Source organism: Lathamus discolor, chromosome 6, assembly GCF_037157495.1.
Source record: "Lathamus discolor isolate bLatDis1 chromosome 6, bLatDis1.hap1, whole genome shotgun sequence".
NCBI lineage: Eukaryota > Metazoa > Chordata > Aves > Psittaciformes > Psittacidae > Lathamus > Lathamus discolor.
This window is the reverse complement of record NC_088889.1, coordinates 30443875-30465276: the sequence shown is the minus strand read 5'-3', so window position 1 is coordinate 30465276 and position 21402 is coordinate 30443875. Positions and strand designations below refer to the sequence as shown.

The following is a 21402-nucleotide window of genomic DNA, read 5'->3' as shown; positions in this document are numbered from 1 at the left end:
GAAAAAAAAACCAAAGCCAAATCAATTTATTGTTTTATATCTATGTTCTGAAAACAAGCTGCTTTGCACATTGGCAGTTTTGCTTCCTTTTTGTCTCCTATTCATTAATGAGCTACAACACTGAAAGAAATCTTTGAAATACTTTAATCTCATTTTGCAATGAGTTGCTGTGAACATTGACTATGATATAATCAAGTCTTTGGATGCGGAGATATTTACATACGAGGTTCAGAGGATACCTCCTAGGGCAGTTGTTATGTATTCAAGTGGGGACACAGGGTGAGGGTGATTCAGTGAAAGAATACGGATGTTAGTGGGTCTTATTTCTGAGGTATTTGTTGGGTTAATTGACACTTGACTGGCTTCACAAGCTGAGCTGCACCTTCCCAGCAGCAGCTTTCAGAAATAGGAGCACTGCTGCTAGCCCTGAGGATACTACAGCTGGTGTCTGCCTTACCTCCAACCAGTGGATAGGAAGTTTTAGGATCCGCCAAGAAACCTCCCATGGTTTCACCAAGGTGTAGGTTTAATCTTGATCTGATTTTCACAGGATGAAAGTGATTACTTCCCCCAAAAAGAATGTTTGATTTGGGTGAGGAACTTTGTTCCTACCAAGGATGCTTAGTCAGTTGCTCAAGGTGCAGATAAAAGGGGGGTTCACATGCTGCACAGCTCTCTTCTGTGCTCCTAAATTTTACTATTTTCAAGAGCATCCAGTGGTACTATATAATAGCTTCATTACTCAAGTTTGAGAAGAAAAAGGAGAGCTTTTTACCATAGGATAAATTCACTTTCCAGGGCGAGTTCTATGCATACAGGTAAAGGCAAAATATTTGTACTTTATAAATAACGCTTGTATTTTAGAAGTACAAGGATTTGGCTCACTGCCCTTGGCTTTTATTGTGTTGACCCAGATTTCCACCAGGTGGCATGGTTCGATTCCTGCCTAAACCCAGCAGCTCCTGAAAAAAGTGGGTTTCTGAGGGCCTGATCAGGAGTTAGCTCCAAGTCAGCAAGAAGTTTTCTGTTGATTTTGACAGGGACAGGGTTGTTAGTGATGACACTTCATGGTAAGCAGGAAGTTTAGGTAGTTTGTTGAAAGGAACAGCCATTCTCAGAAGGTATTTTTCCAAGGAATATCACAAAGGAGAAGCCAAAAAGGCTTTTCTCTCTCACATTTGTGAAAACTACTTTTGTGATTTTTAGGTGGAGCCTGTTTGTCCCATATAGGACCAAGGTATGTATGTTTATGGGCATAGGGAGTGAGACGGAAGAACTGTTATGAAAATGTAAGAGCAATGTGCTGCAGTAACTCAGAACAGCTGTTATGGTTTTTTTTGTCTTTTTGGGTGTTTTTTTATAGTGATGTATTCTACACCACTGCTGAGGGGCTGTTTTTTTTATTGCGGTATTTCATCAAAGCGCAGTATATTTGGTCACTGTCTCCTTAGTGCTGTAACAAATAATTCCAGAATAACTGCAGTGCTTTGGTGTTTTTTCATGATACTGTAAGATAAAGGAGTATTTTGAGACCTCGCTGGAGAAACTCACTTCAGAGCAGTTAATCTGATTAAACTGTTGAAAAGATACCTGGCCTTTTTTGCCTTACCAGGATTGCTGTCAAACATTTCCTTTTTTTTTTTTTTTTTTTTTTTTTTTAACTGAAGCAAATGTTAAGCTACTGTGGTTGAGGACCTCTTCTACTCTTCTATGAGGACTGGTTCCTAGGAAGATTGTCTGGCTATCTATTCCTTCACAGATATTCTGCTACGCTCTTAAGAGTCATTGGAGTGGATGTGCTCCTTATTTGCATCGTTAGCTATAGTACTCAGCAAGGTTAATTTGTTTTAGATGTTGGGGTGGAGGGAGGATAGCTGCTCCTTTACGTTTACCAAAGGCAAAATTACAACTAGTTCTATTCTCCTGCAAGACAAAACCACAGAGTGGATTTTTTGAATAGAACATATTTCTTTATGAAACCAAAGATCTCTTTATGACACTTCAGGTGACCCCAGTGTAGTCACTGAAAATTCATTGTAGTGAAACAAAGGAAGACACTCCAGTACCAAAGGGTATATAAGATATAGCTGTCTACTGGTGATTTATAGGCTTGATTTTTCTTGTTGAATGATAATGAAAGGATATACTTTTTCAACTTCAAATGTTAGAAAATGCTTGCGACAGCAGCCTTTATTGCATGATACGATTTACTTGCATGCATGGATCCAGTCTTCTTCCTGAAAAGCAAAAATAATTCAACACTGTAACACTGCAAAAAAACTAACAATATAAATTTCTGTGTGTTTAGAGTAGGTCCATTTTAATTCCTTTGGGTTGAATGTTTTCTTAGATTTCCTTTGCTTCCTGACTGGAACCATGCACTAATAATTATCTTGCACTTCTACCTCCTAAATTCTCTTCTTCTTCGTAATGTAAGTAACTTAACACAAAAGGCGAATTGGGGGGGGTGTGGGTTTGAAGCTAAGCAAACAGAAAACAAACATCAAAGAACTTTGGTTGTTTTTTTTTTCCATGTAGTAATTAATGTTTATTAAAGTCATATGCATATTTCCTACACTGCTTTCTAACACCACATGGGTATGCCTCCTGTCTGCTGAGCCTTGCTCTTCTTGCTGTGTGTAGTCTGTCGCATTTGTGAGAACGTTGGCTTGTTTTTAAACTCTGAAAGTCCTTACCTGTACTTGTGTTGATTCCCAATATAAGTTTGTTTCTCTGTGTTCTTAACACAGTAGAACAAAACTTGTAACCTTTGTACAAGTTCCTATATATTAACAAAGGCTTACTTAATACATTTGTTCTTGACAATTGGGTTTTTTTCATTGTTTCAAATCTGGCCATGTTAGAGATATTGAATATTACTCTCTTTGAGTCTAAACAGAATGACTTTGAGTGATGGGAAGCATGGTAAGATCAATTCACAACTAACTTTGTCCATTGTGACCATTAGTGAAGGGGATGCAGCAATATGGCAAAAACAGTGTTGTGATGGTGGATGAGATCATCTGTTCCAGTCCCCCCAAATATCGGTTCCCTGAAGCTGGATTACGGATTATGATTACAAATAAATTTGGACCACGCACCAGAATGCGGATGGCAAGCCGTCTTATCATTAACGAGGTAGGTTCTTTAAGAAAAGAATTAGTTGCTATGAGCAAAGGGGTTGCTAAAGGGCCGTGTTCATAGTTATTTTGGAATGCAGATTCTCCCATGTTCGTAGGGATGGGCTAGAGTTATGTCTTTCTCTAACAGCTGTGTCACAGCAGTTTTGAAGATGGATTCCTGACTGGCAATGCTGCCTGTCTTAATGGGAAGGCAGTCACCAAGAAGGGACTTCCTTATTTCCCATCCAGAAGATGTTTATTTCAGCATGTGTGTGTCTGTATGTGAACACGTTTGGGGTTTATCTGCAGCAGAAGAACTGGGTTTGATCATTACAAAAGTGGTCAGGCTAAGACAGGAATAATGGACAAGCAAAAATCTCTTAAGAACTGCTCTTATATTAGCAGCACCTCGGGATCACATCAGATATTTGCCTACCTTCTTAGTCTTATCCATAGTCTTCAGCTCAAAATTAAAATGAACCAAAATATTTTTATAAGGGGAATTTGCCCTAGACAGTTTCCATTATCTCTAACTTGATGTACTGTCACCACCTTTATTGTTATTGCTTGTTTCATATCCTGCAGTTGAAGTGACAGAACTGGCCCTTTGATACTGTTCTGAGCATGTATGAAATACTGGGGTGAAATTTTTTGACCTTCCAACCTTGACTTCTATGAAAGCAGGAATTTATCCTTTGCTCCCTACAGTGTCAAATATGAGAGGTTTTTACTCTCACAAAGAAAATATTTTCAGTAGTTTAGGCAATACAAGCTTTAGGAAGTGTCTAGAATTTGGATGTCTTAACACAGTTCATATGTCTTCCCAGCATTGTGAATAGCCCAGTGAAAGAAATCAGCGCTAATATATTTATAACAAAAGTCCAGTTTAACAGTAAACCAGTGAAATGTTTATTAGGAAGTCAGCTTGGTGGTATACAGTCATGAGCAGACGATCAGAAAGGGCATATAGCACCAGTTGGCTCCATAAAAGTTCTGCTTTGAAGGCAATTCACTGGTCAGCAAAAAATTCTTTTTTAATGGATATGTGCACTGATACTTCCTAGTTCAACATCTGCAAAAAAACATTGTTTAAACCAGACCATTTGGATGTATGTTCTTTTCTATTCTCACTGCCAAAGTTTTGCAAAGTATTCAGATATGAGTTTTCTCTATTTTTAAATAAACTACAGGGTGTTAATACTAGATTCAGATTTTTTTGCATGTTGTGCACTAACTTTATTTTTCAAGGCATGTCAGAACACTTTTAGGAAGCTACAATTTGTCATGAAAAAGAGAATGCTTTTCAACCCTGCATTATTTCATCTGACAAACTAAAAATAATTTTTTTAATAAAAGTAGGAAATTACTCTCCCGTTTCACATTCTCCATTGTATTATTGGGAAAATATATGGACATTTAAACCTGTCCCTGTAATTGTTGTACTGTTTATTGGAACTGTAGCAGTCTTCCACAAGTCTCCGGGGATAGTTAAGAGCTTCATGAAAGCATATGCACAGACAAGGGCAACAGGGTTGCTTTTGGAATTATTAGTAAGACCTATACATTAACCTAAATGAATGGGGATGAGAAGGAGGGAGGACAGTTGGATCTGAGCAGGAGAGATCCTGGGTAATGAGTCATTCATAAGCCAGCTCTAATAGTGCAGGAATGTCTTGAGTGTTACCACTAGATTATAGTGCTATTGCTAGTTTGAGTGAGAACTGTTGAGTGAGAAGTGTTTCAGAATAACCATGCTCATTAAAACATGGTGTTGAAAGGATGGATATCACAACTTTCTCCATCATGGCCTAAAAAACTTCTGCCAGTAATTTTGAGGTGGGTGGTCAACAGTGGCCTGACGAAGACAGGTAGGCCACGGACAGATTTATTTGTTGCTGCTTGGAAGGAGAAGCATCACAGCTCACGTGACTGGAGCTGGACAGACAGCAAAACCCAGATTTAACAAAGTCACTATTATCCAAACTATGGCAGTTTTGTGTTTGACACTGTGCAGCGTCAGCGGTTAATCCAGTCTGCCAATGGCTCAAGCAAACCACTTCAGAATAGGAGACATGAGAATATTGAAAATGGGAACATCCCTGTGGTGAACCAAGAGGAGGAAAATGAACAGGACAATCTATCTCCCTTTTCATTGCCAGGTAAGGCTTACTTTACAGGTGTTTATAGTGAGGGAGCAGAAAATAATTAAAATGCCAAACACTGGGTTGTAAGAAAAGACGACGTATGCGGGGAGAGAGGAGGAGGGGGATTGATTTAACTCTCTGAAGGCTGGATTTGATGACAGTAAAACTGAACTGGAGGCTACATGGCTAAAAGCCAATATTAGGAAAGTGTTTTGCAGCTGTTGTGCACAATAACAGTAAAAGTGCTGCCTTGCCAGAGGAGAAGGGAGAGCAGGTAAGGCAGGTTTATATTAAAAAACATATCGGACCCACCCATTGAGCACTACACTGTTAGTGATTTTGAAGTCAACAGTTAATAATGACCTTCTGGAGATTGCTATGCCAGAGGCTAGGTGTGTAAATATATAATAACTTGATTTAGTGACTGTAGGGGAGGCTTCTTGGATGAAGAAGAAGAAAGGTTTAGGGAGAGAAAGTGTTTAATATCTTTGACAGTGTTTAGAATTCTTAGACTAGCAATAGGTAATAATATTCACCTTCTGAAATCTTTTGGAAACTCTGTAGTGTGAAGGGCTATATATAACCAACCTTATTATGTTGGTGCCCTTAACACATCGCAGGTTGACTCTCCACCAGATGCTTTGGAGATCAGACAGCAGAGATTAGATCCCCCCTACAGACATGTAGTCAATAGTTGTCTGTCACACAGTTACTACTAACACAGATATTGTTTAGCATAAATGAGTATCACATGCAGTGAAAAAGAAGAGATAATTTTCCATGTTGTATATAATTCAGATTTCTTCCAAATCTCATTGCTTCAGTTGCTATCCCTTTAGAAGAGATGTTGGTGACTGAACAAACTTAAAAGCATACCATTCAAAGACTAGATAAAGTCATATGTTTTTGTGTGTTACTGTGCTTTTACAGGAGCTTCTTGCAGTCAGCAGTTATGGACTTTAACGGGGGGTGAAGAACGGAAACAAACTGATTCACTGAAGATTGGCCCATTACATTAGATGGGCTCCTGATAATCTGTATAATAACGAAAAAAATGGTTTTATTTTATGGTGACTTAGATGGATGCAAGACGGCAATATGCCTGTGCACGAGCGTGTTGTTGATGATAATAACAGTAACAGTAATAAACATCTTCTAAAAGCCAAAAATTTCTGCACAAGCCATCTTAAAAATGCAATGCACATGTTGGCAAAGATTTTAACTGAGTTGTTTTTAGTAAGTTTTTGGATTCAAGTTTTAATTAGTGCAGTGCAATCATACATTTTTTTTTTTTTTTCCTACATTCCAGGACAGTGCAGAAATCTTAACATGTGTCAGACATTATCTGGAGACCATACTTGGATTTTTTCAAGACTCAAACAACTTCTTGGTGAATAAGAAATAGATTTCAGAGTAGAGTTTCCTAAGCGTGTGATATTCACAATGGGCAAAATGCTTTGGACAAAGGAAGGAGTTATTAGTTAGTCCATTGGCCTTTTTTAAATGCGGTTTTTCTGCATTTTTGAGAAAGTCCTGAAGGATAATTGAGGTGTAACAGTCCAAATCGGAACCGGTGATGATACAGTTCATACTGGAATGGAACAAAAGTTCAACATGAACTCAACGAGTTGCGTAAAAGTGGTAGTGTAGTTGTTTAAAATCCTTATAATTATATTCAGGTTTTGTTACCTCTGTTGTCTGGAGATGATTATTTACTGGTTGGATTCTCATTGCTCAACTCATGTACTCCGAGGGAGAATTCTTTTGTTTTTTGCTTTCAGAAGTACCACTTTAATAACTTCGGAGAAAATGGAAAGAACCAGCATCATGTCTTGTTGTTAAGTACTGTGGCACGATCAGTACCCTAAAAAAACCCTGACATTTAAAACTGGCTTTAGGGGAGAAGTGTTGAAGGCATTTTCCCAGAATCCCGTCTGTTTTCTTATGGTATATTTTCAGGCCAGGAATAAGGCACATACATTTTCTAAAGATCAGAAGTTCATTTGTTCTTTCAGTACTATACAGAGTTCTACGAAGAATAGGCTTTCACTTTCCAATATGACTTTCCAAGTCAACTGCTTGCAATGAGTGAGGTAGAAAACTCACTACAGGATTTTAAGAGCTGCAACAGAAATGGCTATGAATTGGACCAGACCTTTTTTTTGTGCTGTCCTGTAGTAACCTTTATTTTTATTTTTTTTTTTTAGCCTACTTTGGGGTTCGACTTTCCTCCAAATTGCATATTCTAGACCCTTTTGCAGGAATGAATTTTTTCTGAAACAGAAATAAATGTAAGTGAAGTCTAAAGCACTGCATCATCTCTGAATGATTCCCAGCAATCATTTGCCATCTGTAAGTTTTGCTTATTGTTTTCTTTTATCATCTGTCAACCGCAGTGCTCAGCAGTAAATGTAGGGCTTTAGCACACAGAAATAGGATAAAATTGTTGCATGAAAACAGTCCCAAACTTACACCATCCAACCTAGATCCCATATGTCAGCCATCCAGCGAGGTTCACCTCCAGGGTTTGGTTCTGGCCCATCTTGAAACAAGAGACAACGCATGTTTTTTATGGAAACTACATACAGAATCTTACAAACCAGCCTTTGCCTTTGGTTTCTGCGTGGGAAGAAACATACTCTTTAACAGAGGAATTTCTTTCTTGACCTAACCTTTAGGCTATGATGATTATCTTCCAAGAGAAAGGCTTATTTGATGCTTTTTACAATTCAGTTACTCTACAGTTGTTTGGAAACGGAGCTTAAACTTAAAAAACCCTGCCAGAGATCAGAATAAAACAGGATGAAACTGAGCAGGCATATGTTGGCAAGCACCATGGTGTGTAAAAGCCCTTCCATAGCTTAGTAGTCTTTTAGAACCCAAACTCAGGACAGCACCTTTGTGCAGCTCTTACTGGATGCTTAAATTCCATTTACTGTCACATGTTCAAGAGCCTTTAAAATAGTCATTGTTCTCAGCTGCTGCTGGTTTCATGGAAATTAAGAACTCCCTCTCTTACGGTATTGGGCCATAGATACTTTACATAAGTCATGATGGTGGTAGCTAAAATAGGAATAATAATTCCCAGAGCTAAAATGAGATGGCAATAAAGGAGATTAGCAATCCTGCCCATTTTTTAATGGATCCAAAATACAAAGACAACATGTAGGATAGAAACAAAAAGGAATTGATAGTATTTACTAAAAACATAAAAATTGTAGTGCTTGGTCAAATCAAATGTCTTGGCCAATATTCTGACTCCAGCTATGACCGATGAAGAAGCCAGGGGAAAATGAGACAGGACAAGCTGGTCTTCAGCTATTTTCAGCTCAAGAAATTTGCTGGACTGGACATAATGTCAGTATTTAAAAATCCTTAAAATAGGTCTTCTTCCTTAACCTGTCTAATTCTTGATGAATATTTGGAAAATCTAACACCCACAACATCCCTTGGGAAGGAGTTTCATGTTTGTGTGAAGAACTGTTTCCTTTTACTTGCTTTGAACCTGACTCCTACTACCTTCATTTGATGTCTTTCATTGGAAAATGCAGAGAACAAAGCAAACCCCATGCACCTCACTTGACCACTCAGGATGCTATAGTTTCTTGTTATATCCCCTATGGAGTTGTATGTCTTCAAGGTTGAGCTAGAGACAGAAAAATGTTCCATGTTGAATCCTCTACAGTTTCTGTCTCTGCAAACACTGGTGCAGAGAGTTCTAGCTTCTCTGCAATGGCCCTGTTTTCTGCCAGGGCTCCTTTATATTCTGATCACTAGTGGACCCAGCAGACTTCCTGCTTCTAATGTATTTGATGTAAGATTTAATGTGAATTTTTGTTCCTCATAGTTGTTCTTCTTTTGGCCTGCTTCGTGGTACTTTTGCCAAGGTTTCAGAACATCATTTGGGTGGCTGAGTTAGGAAGAGAGCTAGTTTCCATAACTTTTTTGATGTTGCAAGAGAGAAGTTCTTCCAAGAAAGTATTTCAGAACAGGACCTAACTGCAGTATTCCAAAATGCTTTTTTGGAGTAGTTTTCCTCTTGCCACTGCCTGTATAATGGTGTATTAGAATTTTATTTCAGAAGATAAGTGTGCTTCTAAGGCACATTTCACTGTTGTCCTCATATATTGCACTTCAATTTATGTTGGGTTCTTGGAGCTCATGAGCAAGACTCCTTTTGTAGGAACCTAAACTTGAAAAGGTGCTCCAGAAGAGTAGTGAGTGTGCTCTACCTTGGAGAAGGATACACAGGATAAATTGGAAGAGAAGTGGGGAAGGATTTAATTCAGTAATTCATCTCTTCATTCTGAAAGAACAAAGAGGGACTTGAGGAAGTCTAGAAATCCCAGTTCTCCCTTAAAAAAAAAAAGGGATAAAGTAGACCACAAGGTTAAAACATACAAAATAAACCATGCCAAAATCCAACCAAGTCAAATAATATATGGGGAGTACCTCTGCTCAATTATGTTTTACTTTTGTTGAATATCGTTGTGTCCTAAACCTATAATAACTCTGAGAGAAAAAGGGTTTTCTGCATAGTGGAGCAAATTCTTTTTTGTGGACCAGTTCCTGCTGCACCAAAAATGTGTCTTTAAAAGAAAATTATTGGCATGAATCCAAATATGCAAAGTGTGGTAAAGGTTCAGGCTGAAAATAGAAGTCTGAGTTGTTTTGGATGGATCTCATGGTCTAGAATTTGGATCTTGCATTCTGGAAAATTGAACTTCCGAGAAAAGTGTCAGTAGGGTGGAAAATAGTCTGGTTTGGATGAGGATGAGAAGCAAAATGTCAGTGTTTTCCACAGAAAACAAGAATTGTTTCCAAAGCTCTGTTGCAGGAGAATTGCAATAAAAATGTTTTAATATGTTGGCTGCCAATTGGAAGGCTGACAAAGGTTGGACTTCTTGGATACCCCTTTACACCCTGTGTAGCCTGTCTCTAGTGTGGTAGCACAAGAGAATCTCTTGCCTCCACAGTTCCTAAGGAAAGCTGCAGAGCTGAAGCCAGTAAGTATTTTTCAGGAAGTAGAGGGCAGCTGCTATGTTAATTTTCCTAACAGAAAATTGATACCGTTTTTGCATAATTTTTACATTTTGCAACAAAGGCACTGGAAGTGGAAAATAATTCTAATGGAAAATTCACAGTTAATCTTGTTTGTTCTACTTATTTCGGTTGTTTCTATGTTGAGTCCCATACTTGGAACAAAAATCTATATTCCTCTGTTGTGTTTTGCATACTGCACATGCTCAGAAATTAGGCTTTCAGATTGGCTAATATACATACGTTAAGTTTTCTCGTCAGTCTCCACTCTGACAAACAGCACTTTCTATCAGAAATTTACTTGTTGTCTGGGCTATTACAGAGCTCCCAGTGTGGAGGCGTGTATGTTACCGTTACACGTTTTCAGGTTGAGATTTGAATTAATATTGGTAATCATATGTGGGTGTAAATACACCTTTGTAAATATAGAGCCTAATTAGGACCAAGGGGACAGGTGATATAAACAACTTTTCACTGGAGGTAAAAACAGGTGTTGTTGCGGGTTTTTTTGTGGATTTGTTCTGTTTTGGGTTTGGTGTGGTTTGTTCTGTTTTTAAATGAAAAATGGTGAGAGATTTAAAAACATAAGAAAGGAAATTAAAAATTATAAGGTGGAGCACAAAAAAAACAACCTGCAAGCAGCAGTGATCTTCCTAGGCCAGCCTGGATATGCCTTATTTTTCTTCAAAGTTTGCCATTGTCAAAAGTAAAAAACACCCAAGAAAAATAGAAATCAATAGTAAACTCTAGGAAGTCCTTCTCATTTTGCAGATAGACTTAAATTAGAGAAAAACTTTCCTATTTTTCAAGTTACCTTAAATTAGAGATTTGTATGAATTCATAACAGTACAGTAATGAAAACCTTGTGTGCTAATAGATTCATGCTTTTCAGGAGCATTAGTTGTTTTAGATCAGTCAACTACTAACTGTTTCATGTAAGGAAATGCTTTTTTTCATGTGAGAAGATTTAGGCATGTTCTGAAGTAGCTAATGTGTGGAGAGGTTGTCTTTAAGGGACTGACAGGAAGGAAAAGGAAGGCTAAGTGGAAAAGCTATCAAATTTAACTACAGTAACTTAGGTCTGACTCCTGACCAGCGTAGTTGCAGTCTGTCTAAACTCACAAAATTTTTTTCTATGCAGCTTACTGTCCTGGGTTCAGCAGTAGCAGTCATTTTTTCTCCTTCTTAGTAGCTGGTGCAGTGCTGTGTTTTTGACTTTCGGCCTGGGAACAGGGCTGATAACACCGATGGTTTTAGTTACTGCTCAAATGTTTGGTCTGACCAAGGACTTTGTGAGTCTCATGCTCTGCCAGGGAGGAGGGGAAGTCGGGAGGAAGCAGAGACAGGACACCTGACCCAAGCTAGCCAAAGAGGTATTCCATACCACAGCACATCATGCCCAGGATGTAGCTGACAGTTACCCAGAAAGGCTACTTCACTGCTTGGTCAGGCTGGGTATCGGCTGGTGGTATCATATTCTCTTCCCTTGTTATTTCTCTTTTCACTATTATTATTGGTGGTAGCGGCAGTGATTTGTGTTACACCTTAGTTACTGGACCGTTCTTATCTCAACCCGTGGGAGTTACATTCTTTCAATTCTCCTCCCCGTCCCTTTGGGAGCGGGGACGGGGGGAGAAAGTGAAGGAGTGAGCGAGTGGGCTGCGTAGGTTACTGACTGTTCTTAAACCACGACACTTACTGTCTAGGACTTGTAGGCTGTATATGCACTCTGTGCATTTGAAAGGTCTGTTTTAGACTAGCACTAGCTTGGCCCCATGGCCTAAATGCTCATTATTTGGAGCACTTACAAGTTTGTGCTTCTGGTTCAGCTTTATACCAAGGAAATCTCATTGGTGTGATACAAGCAAGGCTGCTCCGTTTTGCATACTGAAATACAGTAAGTTGCAAACCAAAATACAGTAAATGGGGACAATCAGTTTTACTTCAAGGGTTTGCTCCTGATCTGAATGAAAAATTTAGTTTCATGCTTACATACTGAGCTCCTCTCAACTCTGTGTGAATGTTGCAAAGCGGACGGTGATTGTTTTTCCTATAAAAGTTACTTTCTTTGGTGCCTTAAGGAAATATTTGTTTCCTTTCCATGGTGTGGTGTGTGGTGTTCACTTTGTTCACCAGGACACTATTTGTATGTGAAAGTAATAATTGTGAGCATAACATCTGGAAAGATGACAAGCCCAGAAATGTATTGGAGATTAGCAAAGGGTTCTTTGTTGTAGGGCTGCTGCTTCATTTTCAGAAATACTTTAATTGGGCTTTTCTGTAATTATACCTCTTTGAAATGCTTGGCATGCTTGGCTAACAAATACCTGGAGAAACAGAAAAATAGATTTCTAAAGTAAAACAATTTCATGCAAAACCCCTCATCTTTCTGTTTCATAGCAGGGTGAACAGAATATAGACACACATTGCTTTCTGTAATAAAGCCGTGTTCTTTCATTATTGTTATGGGGGGTACAACAAATAAAATACACCTTTCTTCAGCTATGTGAGTTTTCTGCAGGAGCTTTCAGACCCAGGGCTCACAGGAGTGGCCGACACTGCTATTAAAACAACTAAGCTAAAGTCTGGTAATGGGACTGTTTGTTTTTGCAGAACAGCTATTTATTGGATAATAGCCTTAATGAGGATGATAATTTTCTTCCTTGCAGATGTACTAGGGAGCTGAGCAACAATCATAAAATAATTTGTCATGAACTAAAAGCATATTCCAATTTAATGAATTTGTCACTAAATCATTTTAATGGTTATTTTAGAGTGGGTGGTCAAAACCAAAACAACAGCAACACAAGAAGTAGTTTCAAAAGACCAAAAAAGAGAAAAATAATAAAATTCTCAAGCTGTCTGTTGTTTGTACATGCATCTAAGGCAGGTGAAATGAATGAGGTAATCTATTTCCTCACTTTAAGGTTGCTGCTAAACTTCCTGAATTCTTACAGAACTACCAAGGTGCAGCAGAAGGGTAGGCTTCTTTAGCACTGAATGCTGCACAGGAGCTGAAGAAAATGGCCTGAGGCAGAATTAAGGCCAGATGTACTTAAGGCTTTATTAAAATTTAGTTTGTAAGAGCTAGCAAACCCTGACACAAAATAGAAGCCAATGTAAAGTGTGTCAAGCAGGCTGTTTTGGCCGTGGTTGTTCATTGGCCATGGTGGTTTCATTGGTCAGGCAGCTTCTCTCTTAACCCAGCAAACCCCAGAATTACAGCTGTTACCCGAAGTCTCAAGCCTGGCTGCCATGTAGCAAATGAAAATGTCACTCCACAAACCATCTAGCTACAAAAACCAGTTCTAACTCATGATGTATTGTGTATGAAGTATCACCACTAATAGAGCCAGGAATTATAATCTGACAACATCCATTCAAACTGAGCAGAGATAAGGGAAAGGCAAGCCCTCCTCCACTAATACTTTGATTTTCCTGGAAATGAGCAAGCAATGCTAGTGGTGAGGCGCTGTGAATTCTCACAGTTAAACATTTGTTTAAGTAATTCAGGGCACTAGACAGGATGCCTGACAAGAGACATATTCCCCAGCATGTTTATTCATGTTATGGAAAAGAGAAATGGGATCGAATCTCCCGTCTGTAGCAGCACTGAAGTCAGATTACACCCTCATCAGATCAGAATCAGCTCCATAATTTTTTCCTGTCAAACAGTCACGCACCCACCCTGTATTTGGAATTGCACACTGAGCAAATTACTAGCCTAGGTCATGCTGACTTGTTTGACTATGAAGCAAGCTTAACAACTTGGGTAGACAAAGAGTACAAATTAACTAGCTAGGAGTCTTCTAATGATCCAAACTGTAACAAATTAAGCAGGAGGGTGTATAAATTACCAGAGGATATTTATAGCCTTGTTAGCAGAACTAAAGTGAGATGCGAGCTAAGAAATGTCATTTTCTTGACAGAAGAGATAAAAGATAACTGTTTTAAGAGTCTGTATAGCAGTACATGTAACCAGAGGGATAAAAGGACTTCCCTGTAAAATCTGATCCCCAGTGACATGTCAAATCCTAGAATTAGAATTGACCCAAAGAGACTTCAGTAGTTTTATATGTTAGAAGTTCCACAGCCACGATCTAAATGGCAATAAAGAGCTAAACGTAGGCTGAGATTTCCTGGTGAGTTGATGGCATCTCAAAATTCACAAGGAAATCTCAAGTTAAGAAGCTGATACATAGTTTAAGCAAGACAATTTAGTACTAGCGTACCGAAGTGAATGATAAAGACTTGCGTTTAGACTCACCAACCTATATTAGACTAGTAAGGAGCTTCATAAATCACAAAAATATTACTCATTTTTAAATGTCTAATATTTTATTTCATTGCATCTGGTGCACACTGGTCCAGAGGACAGATTTCAATCAAGTTAAATTCACTGACAAAACTTTCTGTTAACCAAATCCTAAATCCCAATATCTCTGCTGAAAGAAAATTCCTGTTGAAACTGGTAGGAGCTGTCACTGATTATTACCTGCCCTTTAGCTAAATAACTTCACTGGAAGATGTACCTGAAACTTTTCTTCAATGCGATCAACATTTTATTCAAAATGGCATATTTTATTAATCGCATGGACATCATTATCAGTGGAAATCCTTACTAGCATAATTTTTAAACAATATAAAAAACTCCAAACAAAAACCACCATGCTGTTGGCTGTGATACTCTGGTTTATCATGATAAATTTGTTATCCTACTTGCAGGATACCTGGTGAAACATATAAATGTAAGTGCACTGTTTATTTATGGCCCAATTAAAAATAGTTCTCTTTTATGTATTGAGATTTATCTGCACATTTACAATACTTTACTTTTTTTTTTTTTAAAGCAAGGAGTGTACTGGTCTTCAGTAATGACAGTTCTCTCATATTTCTCACCTGTTGATTTACAAAGGAAGTCATATCTTTCATTTCCTTTCATAGAGGATAAGAGACCATCTCAAAGTGGGGCTATATGCAATTGGAGAGACTTAGCAAGTATAGATCTCCTAAGTACCAGTTTAAAGTTCTGCACAAGTGATCACAGTGAGGCATGTAAAACAAGTTTGTTGTATTCATAGGCTGGGTCTATGCTTCTGTTTTCTGTGAAAGTGTTTTCTGTTGCTGCACAGAAGATACAGGTTATTTTCATTATAAGATTTCTATCTTCCTTTTTAAAAGGTGAGGGAGGTGGGGGGTTTTGTTGCCTTTGTGGGGGTGAGGGAGTTAAGTTTTGGTTTATTGTTGGGGGGGGTTTGTTGGGTTATTGTTGTTGTTGAACTGATAGTAATATGGGTATTTAAAAGAGCAACAAACCTGACTGTTAATTTTGGGTTTCAAATCATCCAATGCTTTTAAATATTTTTTAATGCTTTTAAATCATTGTAGTTCTTTCATGGATTTACATAGACCTTGGTGGGCTTGACTGTAAGATTCTGGATGTGCATGCAGAGCTTGGCTGAGAGTGACAAGACCAAGTACAGATGAAAGATATACTGGAAAATGAGCTGACATGCATGGTTGTAAACATCCCTCTGGGATCATCTGCTGTGTTCAGAGAAGTGTAACTGGGTGTGGGATAATGAGGGGAAAGCTAAACTGGTTCTTTCTTTGTCCTGCAGATGGAAAAATGAACAAAGTTAAATGGATTGTGACATGGCCGTTGATATTCGTGCTCTTTTGCACCATTCCAAACTGCAGCAAACCACGCTGGGAGAGGTGTTTTATGGTGACATTCATCTTATCTACTCTCTGGATCGCCGTGTTCTCATACTTCATGGTGTGGATGGTAAGTGCGTAGAGCAGGACTTCCATTCTGAGAGAAATGTGCATCTTGAAATAGGTTATATATTTTTTTGTGTACTTATGTTAAAAGAAAGGCATGTAATTGTAGTGCAGTATCTTCAGCTTATACTGTACTAGTTTTCTGCTGCTTTTTTCTGGACAAGTAATTGGCCCATTACAGTACAGAAAGATGCCAGGAAAGATGCCAGCATGATTTTCAAGAGAATGTGGATATCCACATCCTACTAGTAAAACAGGAGTATAAATGAAAATGTTTAACTCTCAGTAGCTTGAGACTCCTTTAGAAATTTGGTGGTGTATCAGGTGTAGATCTGTAAATTGTTGTCAGTTCAGGAGCACACTTACTTGAAGATTTGAGTAAGTTTGGTTTTGAGGTTTTTGTTTACCTTACCCTCTTTCAGTTTCTCGGGTTTCCATTTTCATTCAGAGAAGAGGCATGAAGAGGGAAGCTCCTCAAATACTTTCTGTAATGGAAAAAAACAGATACACTTTTGAAGTATAGGAAGTTACCATTTTCTACACTAAAAGATGGAAAACCAAAAAGTTGTATATCTGTAACTGGAAGATTGGTCAGATGTGCTGCTGAAGAACTTATATGCCCATTTTCCTTTTAAATGAAAATATAGTAAAGAAACCTTCCTCTGGTTTCATATCAGAAAATGCAGTCTCCTATACATACACCCACAGTCATATATATATATATATATGCACACACACACACGCACGCATACTCTTCTAGTCATGAATATGGAACAGTTTTTGTTCCTGAGCTTCTTACCTGCAGAATCATTTTTGGGTGGAGAACATCTCTACCGTCATCAGGCGTTTGCAGACTGCTTTATATTTATGTTTCCTCTCATGGAAGACTGTGTTTTCAATATGCTTTTTGCACCTTTCCATGTAAGTTTTGCATTGTAAATTAATCCTCTTTTCTCTTAACATAGACCGTTAGAGAAAGTCATATGCCAGCCCTCATTCTGCCTGGCATAATTGTGCCAAAGCCACACATTTGTTTCATACCATATATCATTTGCAGGGCCATGCTCTTTACCTTGGCTCCAGTTTAGAGGTCCCCTTCACAAATGAGAGAGATGCTCATGAAGGCTGCAGCACAGCTAATTTTAAGTAGCAACCAGACCTCAATACCCATTGCCACTTGCAGCAGGGGAATGATGCCCACTCCTGGTTTTGAGTTACAGCTTGCTCCTGAGAATAAGATTTGTGAGAACATTCCTAAAATACTCCTTTTCTTTGGTAAAGGGTTCAGTTTTTCTCATGTAAGAGAATGGCAAACTAACAGAGCGTTAAAGAGTTCCACTTTAGCAGTCTCAGCAGGGAAGCAGCTGGCTGTCCCTTATTCAGTCTTCTCATTCTCACACGGCTCTTTCCTTTTCAGCTGCCTGTTTTTCCTTTTTTCTTAATGCTTTTTCAGCCTTCTTCAGATGTTCCAGCTAAATACATTTCCCTGTCCTTTCCAAGAACTCTTCTACAAGGTTCAGCTATTCCTTAAGCTCTTTTAAAGCTGCATCTGGACTCTCAGGGAACAGTATAACCAGACTTGCTCACTTTGGGATTGTATCAGAAATCATGCAAGAAACTGGTTCCTTCTTTGTGCTTTGGGATAAAATAAGTTCTTTATATCCTTGCCTCTGTAGCACAAGATAAATTAGTTGAAGTTCTTTTGAGAAAATAGAACCTCCTTAAAAGATCAGTATGTCCCATTAGAAGTACACAAAAAGGAGCTTTTTTGTTTGCTCATAAAATGTTGAATAATATGACCCAACATACTTTTCCTTTTCAGTGTACTTTTCCTGGTTATCCCATAATTATTTAATTTGCAGAAGTGGATAAGTATCCTGAGCCTAATTCTGTTAGGGTCTGCACCAGAAGTCGAAGTTAAAAAGTATGCCACAGCTGTACTGGAATGAGGATACTGTCCAAATACGATAGGTTAATCTCTTTTCCTTACTGTTCAGGTGACTGTGATTGGATACACCCTTGGGATACCAGATGTGATCATGGGCATTACTTTCCTAGCTGCAGGAACAAGTGTCCCAGACTGTATGGCCAGCTTAATAGTAGCAAGACAAGGTACCGTCTGTTGTAGCATAACTGTAATCTTACGTGCATGCTCTGTGATTTGCTTCCTCTGTACACACAATTTCTTGATGCTATTTTATTATTTTTTTATTTATACTGTTTCAGGGCCTTGATAATTAGCAAAGTGTTTTGGCCTTTAACGTGAACCAAAAAAATAATCCCTGTCCTGTTATCTTTTGCTTACTGGGACTAGGCATACCCTAGCATTCTAGAAGGTCATTCAAAACTCAGATATCCCATGCATGGTATGTATAAGTCAGGGTAAAAAGATAAAAATAATAGACAAAACAGGCATATCAGCTATTAAAATCAACATTGAAGAATACATGCTGGCTTGCACTTGTCTGTGTAAAACTTTCTAGAAGACTTCTCAAACCCAGGGAAGTGAATTGGTTCAAGAGGATCTGGCAGAAGTGATGTTGCTTCGGACATGCTTCTCATCCATTTGCAGGCCTCTTTGCCATTGGAACGTACGAGTAGTTGAAAAGGGTTTTAGCTAAATGTCAGCTATGTCCTCATCAGCTTTGCAATTTAAATTGTTGAAGGCTTCCTCATGCATCCGTAAGTTTTGATTAAGGTTATTTGCAGATCCTTTTTTACTTGAGGAAAACATTAAACCTGACAGTGTGATCTCCTGTACTGCAGTAGAATAAGGAAAGGCCCTAACTGTATTCTTTTCCACTATTTCAATTTCCATAGTCTATTCTTTTTTTTTTTTTTTTCCCAGATGAGATTTCCAGCACACAGCATTGGGCAGACAAGAAAGGTTCTGAAGTGACAAATTGAGTACCCAAAGACACACCTTTGTAGTTTGAGATAGGAGTAGTGCTGTTAAATGTTGCCTGATTTGAAAAGAATTCTGTATTTTAAATACTTCATTTTCCAGGTTAAAATCTCACAAAAAAATAGTACAAAGAAGTATTCTTACGGAACCGCCTTCCTACTAAATTAGTTTTCCGTACGTAGTATTAAAGTGAACATATTTTTGCAGGAACAGAAGGAAAAATGTTACATTTTTAAATGAACAGACTGCTTCTTTAGATTAGTTGTTCTATAGTATTAGGCAAAACTAGTGTAGGGATTCTTTCCTCGAAAAGTGAAGGAAAGCACTACCTTGGCAAAAAGCAGCCATGTTCTCTTTAAGATAATACAGGGACTTCGCACTACTTGTGTTCAAGAGAGATGTTTGCTGACAGATTGCAGACAAATATCACAAACTAGAGATGAATACACCATAATATGGATCCAAAGCATAACCTTCCTGTCAGCAGCTTCCTGTGGGAGGATATGGTACTTGCTGTGATAGTGTCTGTCTCCACTCTGTGCCTAAGGGAAATTAACAAGGGCAGTGAAGAATTCTGCCCTCCTCACATCCATTGACGCTGGTGCAGAATGAGATGGCAGCCAGTTATGAACATTGGGAGTAAATTTTGAGTAATGCCCCTGGACTTTTTTTCCCCTTTTCTGTAGCTTTTTATTGTTGGTTAAGCCCCACAGAAGTGCTTAATATCTTTGACTACCATCTAATTGAGTTCTTTTCAGGATCACCTTGCATCATTCACATGAGATAAAGGCCACGTATCCACATACTAAATCCAGTGCATAATCTCCAGGTTCCCTGTGATTGCAGGCTGCCTATAACAAGACTTGTTTTTTTAATTGGCTTTAAACTTGGGTTCACTGGGTGTGTGGTATCCAAAACACGAGGATGTAGTTAGAGTGAGTACTTTTTGCATACTTCTTTCAGAAGTTGTACAGAAATTGTCTTCCTACCCCAAATACTCTGGCCAGTCCAAGGGGGCTTGGATCAATGCAGATAATTCCCCTTTAGTTTCCTCTAGTACACAGAGCAATGGTCCTATACTTTGTTTATACCAAAGAGTTTTTTTTTTCTCTCTGCAGGCCTTGGTGACATGGCGGTATCCAACACAGTAGGGAGCAATGTCTTTGACATTCTGGTGGGACTTGGCGTTCCATGGGGTTTGCAGACCATGGCTATTGATTGGGGATCAACTGTATGTATACTTGGCAAATCTTTAGTTTGTTCTTTTTATGTATTAAAAAAGAGTCCTAAAAAGAAAGCATGCAAATGAAATTTTAAAAAAACCCTTACAGCCAAACAACCACCTGCTGAGCATGTTATTGGTTCCTAAATAAGGTGCTGTTCTTTGCGGAGGAACCAAGAGTTAAGGAAGCAATTCTCCTTCAACATGCTGCACTTAATTCCCAGTTTGTCAACTGGAGCACATTATACTATATAGCAGAAAAATAGTACCATGGATATCTGTTCATGCTCTGTCATTTTTTCACTACACAGCTTCAAGCACTCCTGCCTCCCTGTACCTTAGTATTTTTGTCTGTAAGATGAGAATAACAGCATATATCTCTCTCCTGATAATCTTTTGACATAAAATCTTTTATAAGTGCTGATTTTTTTTTTTTCTTTTTAATGGAGCTGGGCTTACTTATACATAGGTTTAGATTCCTTAATCTTCCCATTCTTCGTTATGATAAATCTGTTATGGATTTGCACAGTTTAAAATGTCCAAGCCACTATTGAAAACAGAAGGTGGATCATAAATCTATACATTGATTTCTGGTTGCCATAGCACAGTTATATGCTGAGCATTTCAAACGCCTGTTCTGTTTCCCACAGGTTAAGATAAACAGCAAAGGACTGGTCTATTCAGTTGCACTTTTGCTAGGATCAGTGGCACTTACTGTAAGTATTTGACTGTCTCCAATATTTCAATTGCAAATTACTTCTTAGGTATTTACATGTTATAGAAGGATAAATTGGAAATAGTTATTATCCCTGAAGCATTGATTCTTGTGAAGTATCATTCTTCTAGCAATACCGTGAGTTGAAGAGGTACCATTGTCCTCAATGAGGACTGAAATCTGACATTTGGTGTTGGTCCTACTGATTTCAGTGGCAGTGTTGAAACTGTGGGATCCAATAATACTTCTGTGCTCCTGTGTCCATCTGCATACCTCATGCCTGTCTCTACTTTATATTGGGACAAGACCCAGGTGTGCTTCATCACTCTTTGCCCTTGTCTCTTGATTTCCAAAACCAGACTGGACTAATCATGTGCTGTAGCCAAAACCCTTAATGAAGACTGGTCTGTGAGGACTGTGAACCTTAGGGCTTCACAGAATAGGACTTTAGAATAGGCCTGCTAAATGTC

General features: G+C 38.4%; 1 protein-coding gene across 4 annotated transcripts in view; it reads left to right on the top strand.

The window, feature by feature from the left end:
- The window catches only part of SLC24A4 (solute carrier family 24 member 4), a 90680-nt gene that overhangs the window by 61677 nt on the left and 7601 nt on the right, over positions 1-21402 (top strand). For all 4 annotated transcript variants that reach the window (XM_065685645.1, XM_065685646.1, XM_065685644.1 and 1 more), the window contains exons 11-16: positions 2969-3138; positions 5137-5281; positions 15928-16094; positions 18088-18202; positions 20114-20226; positions 20868-20933. In XM_065685645.1, coding sequence (XP_065541717.1) covers positions 2969-3138; positions 5137-5281; positions 15928-16094; positions 18088-18202; positions 20114-20226; positions 20868-20933 — 776 coding nt within the window. The remainder of the gene's footprint in view (positions 1-2968; positions 3139-5136; positions 5282-15927; positions 16095-18087; positions 18203-20113; positions 20227-20867; positions 20934-21402) is intronic.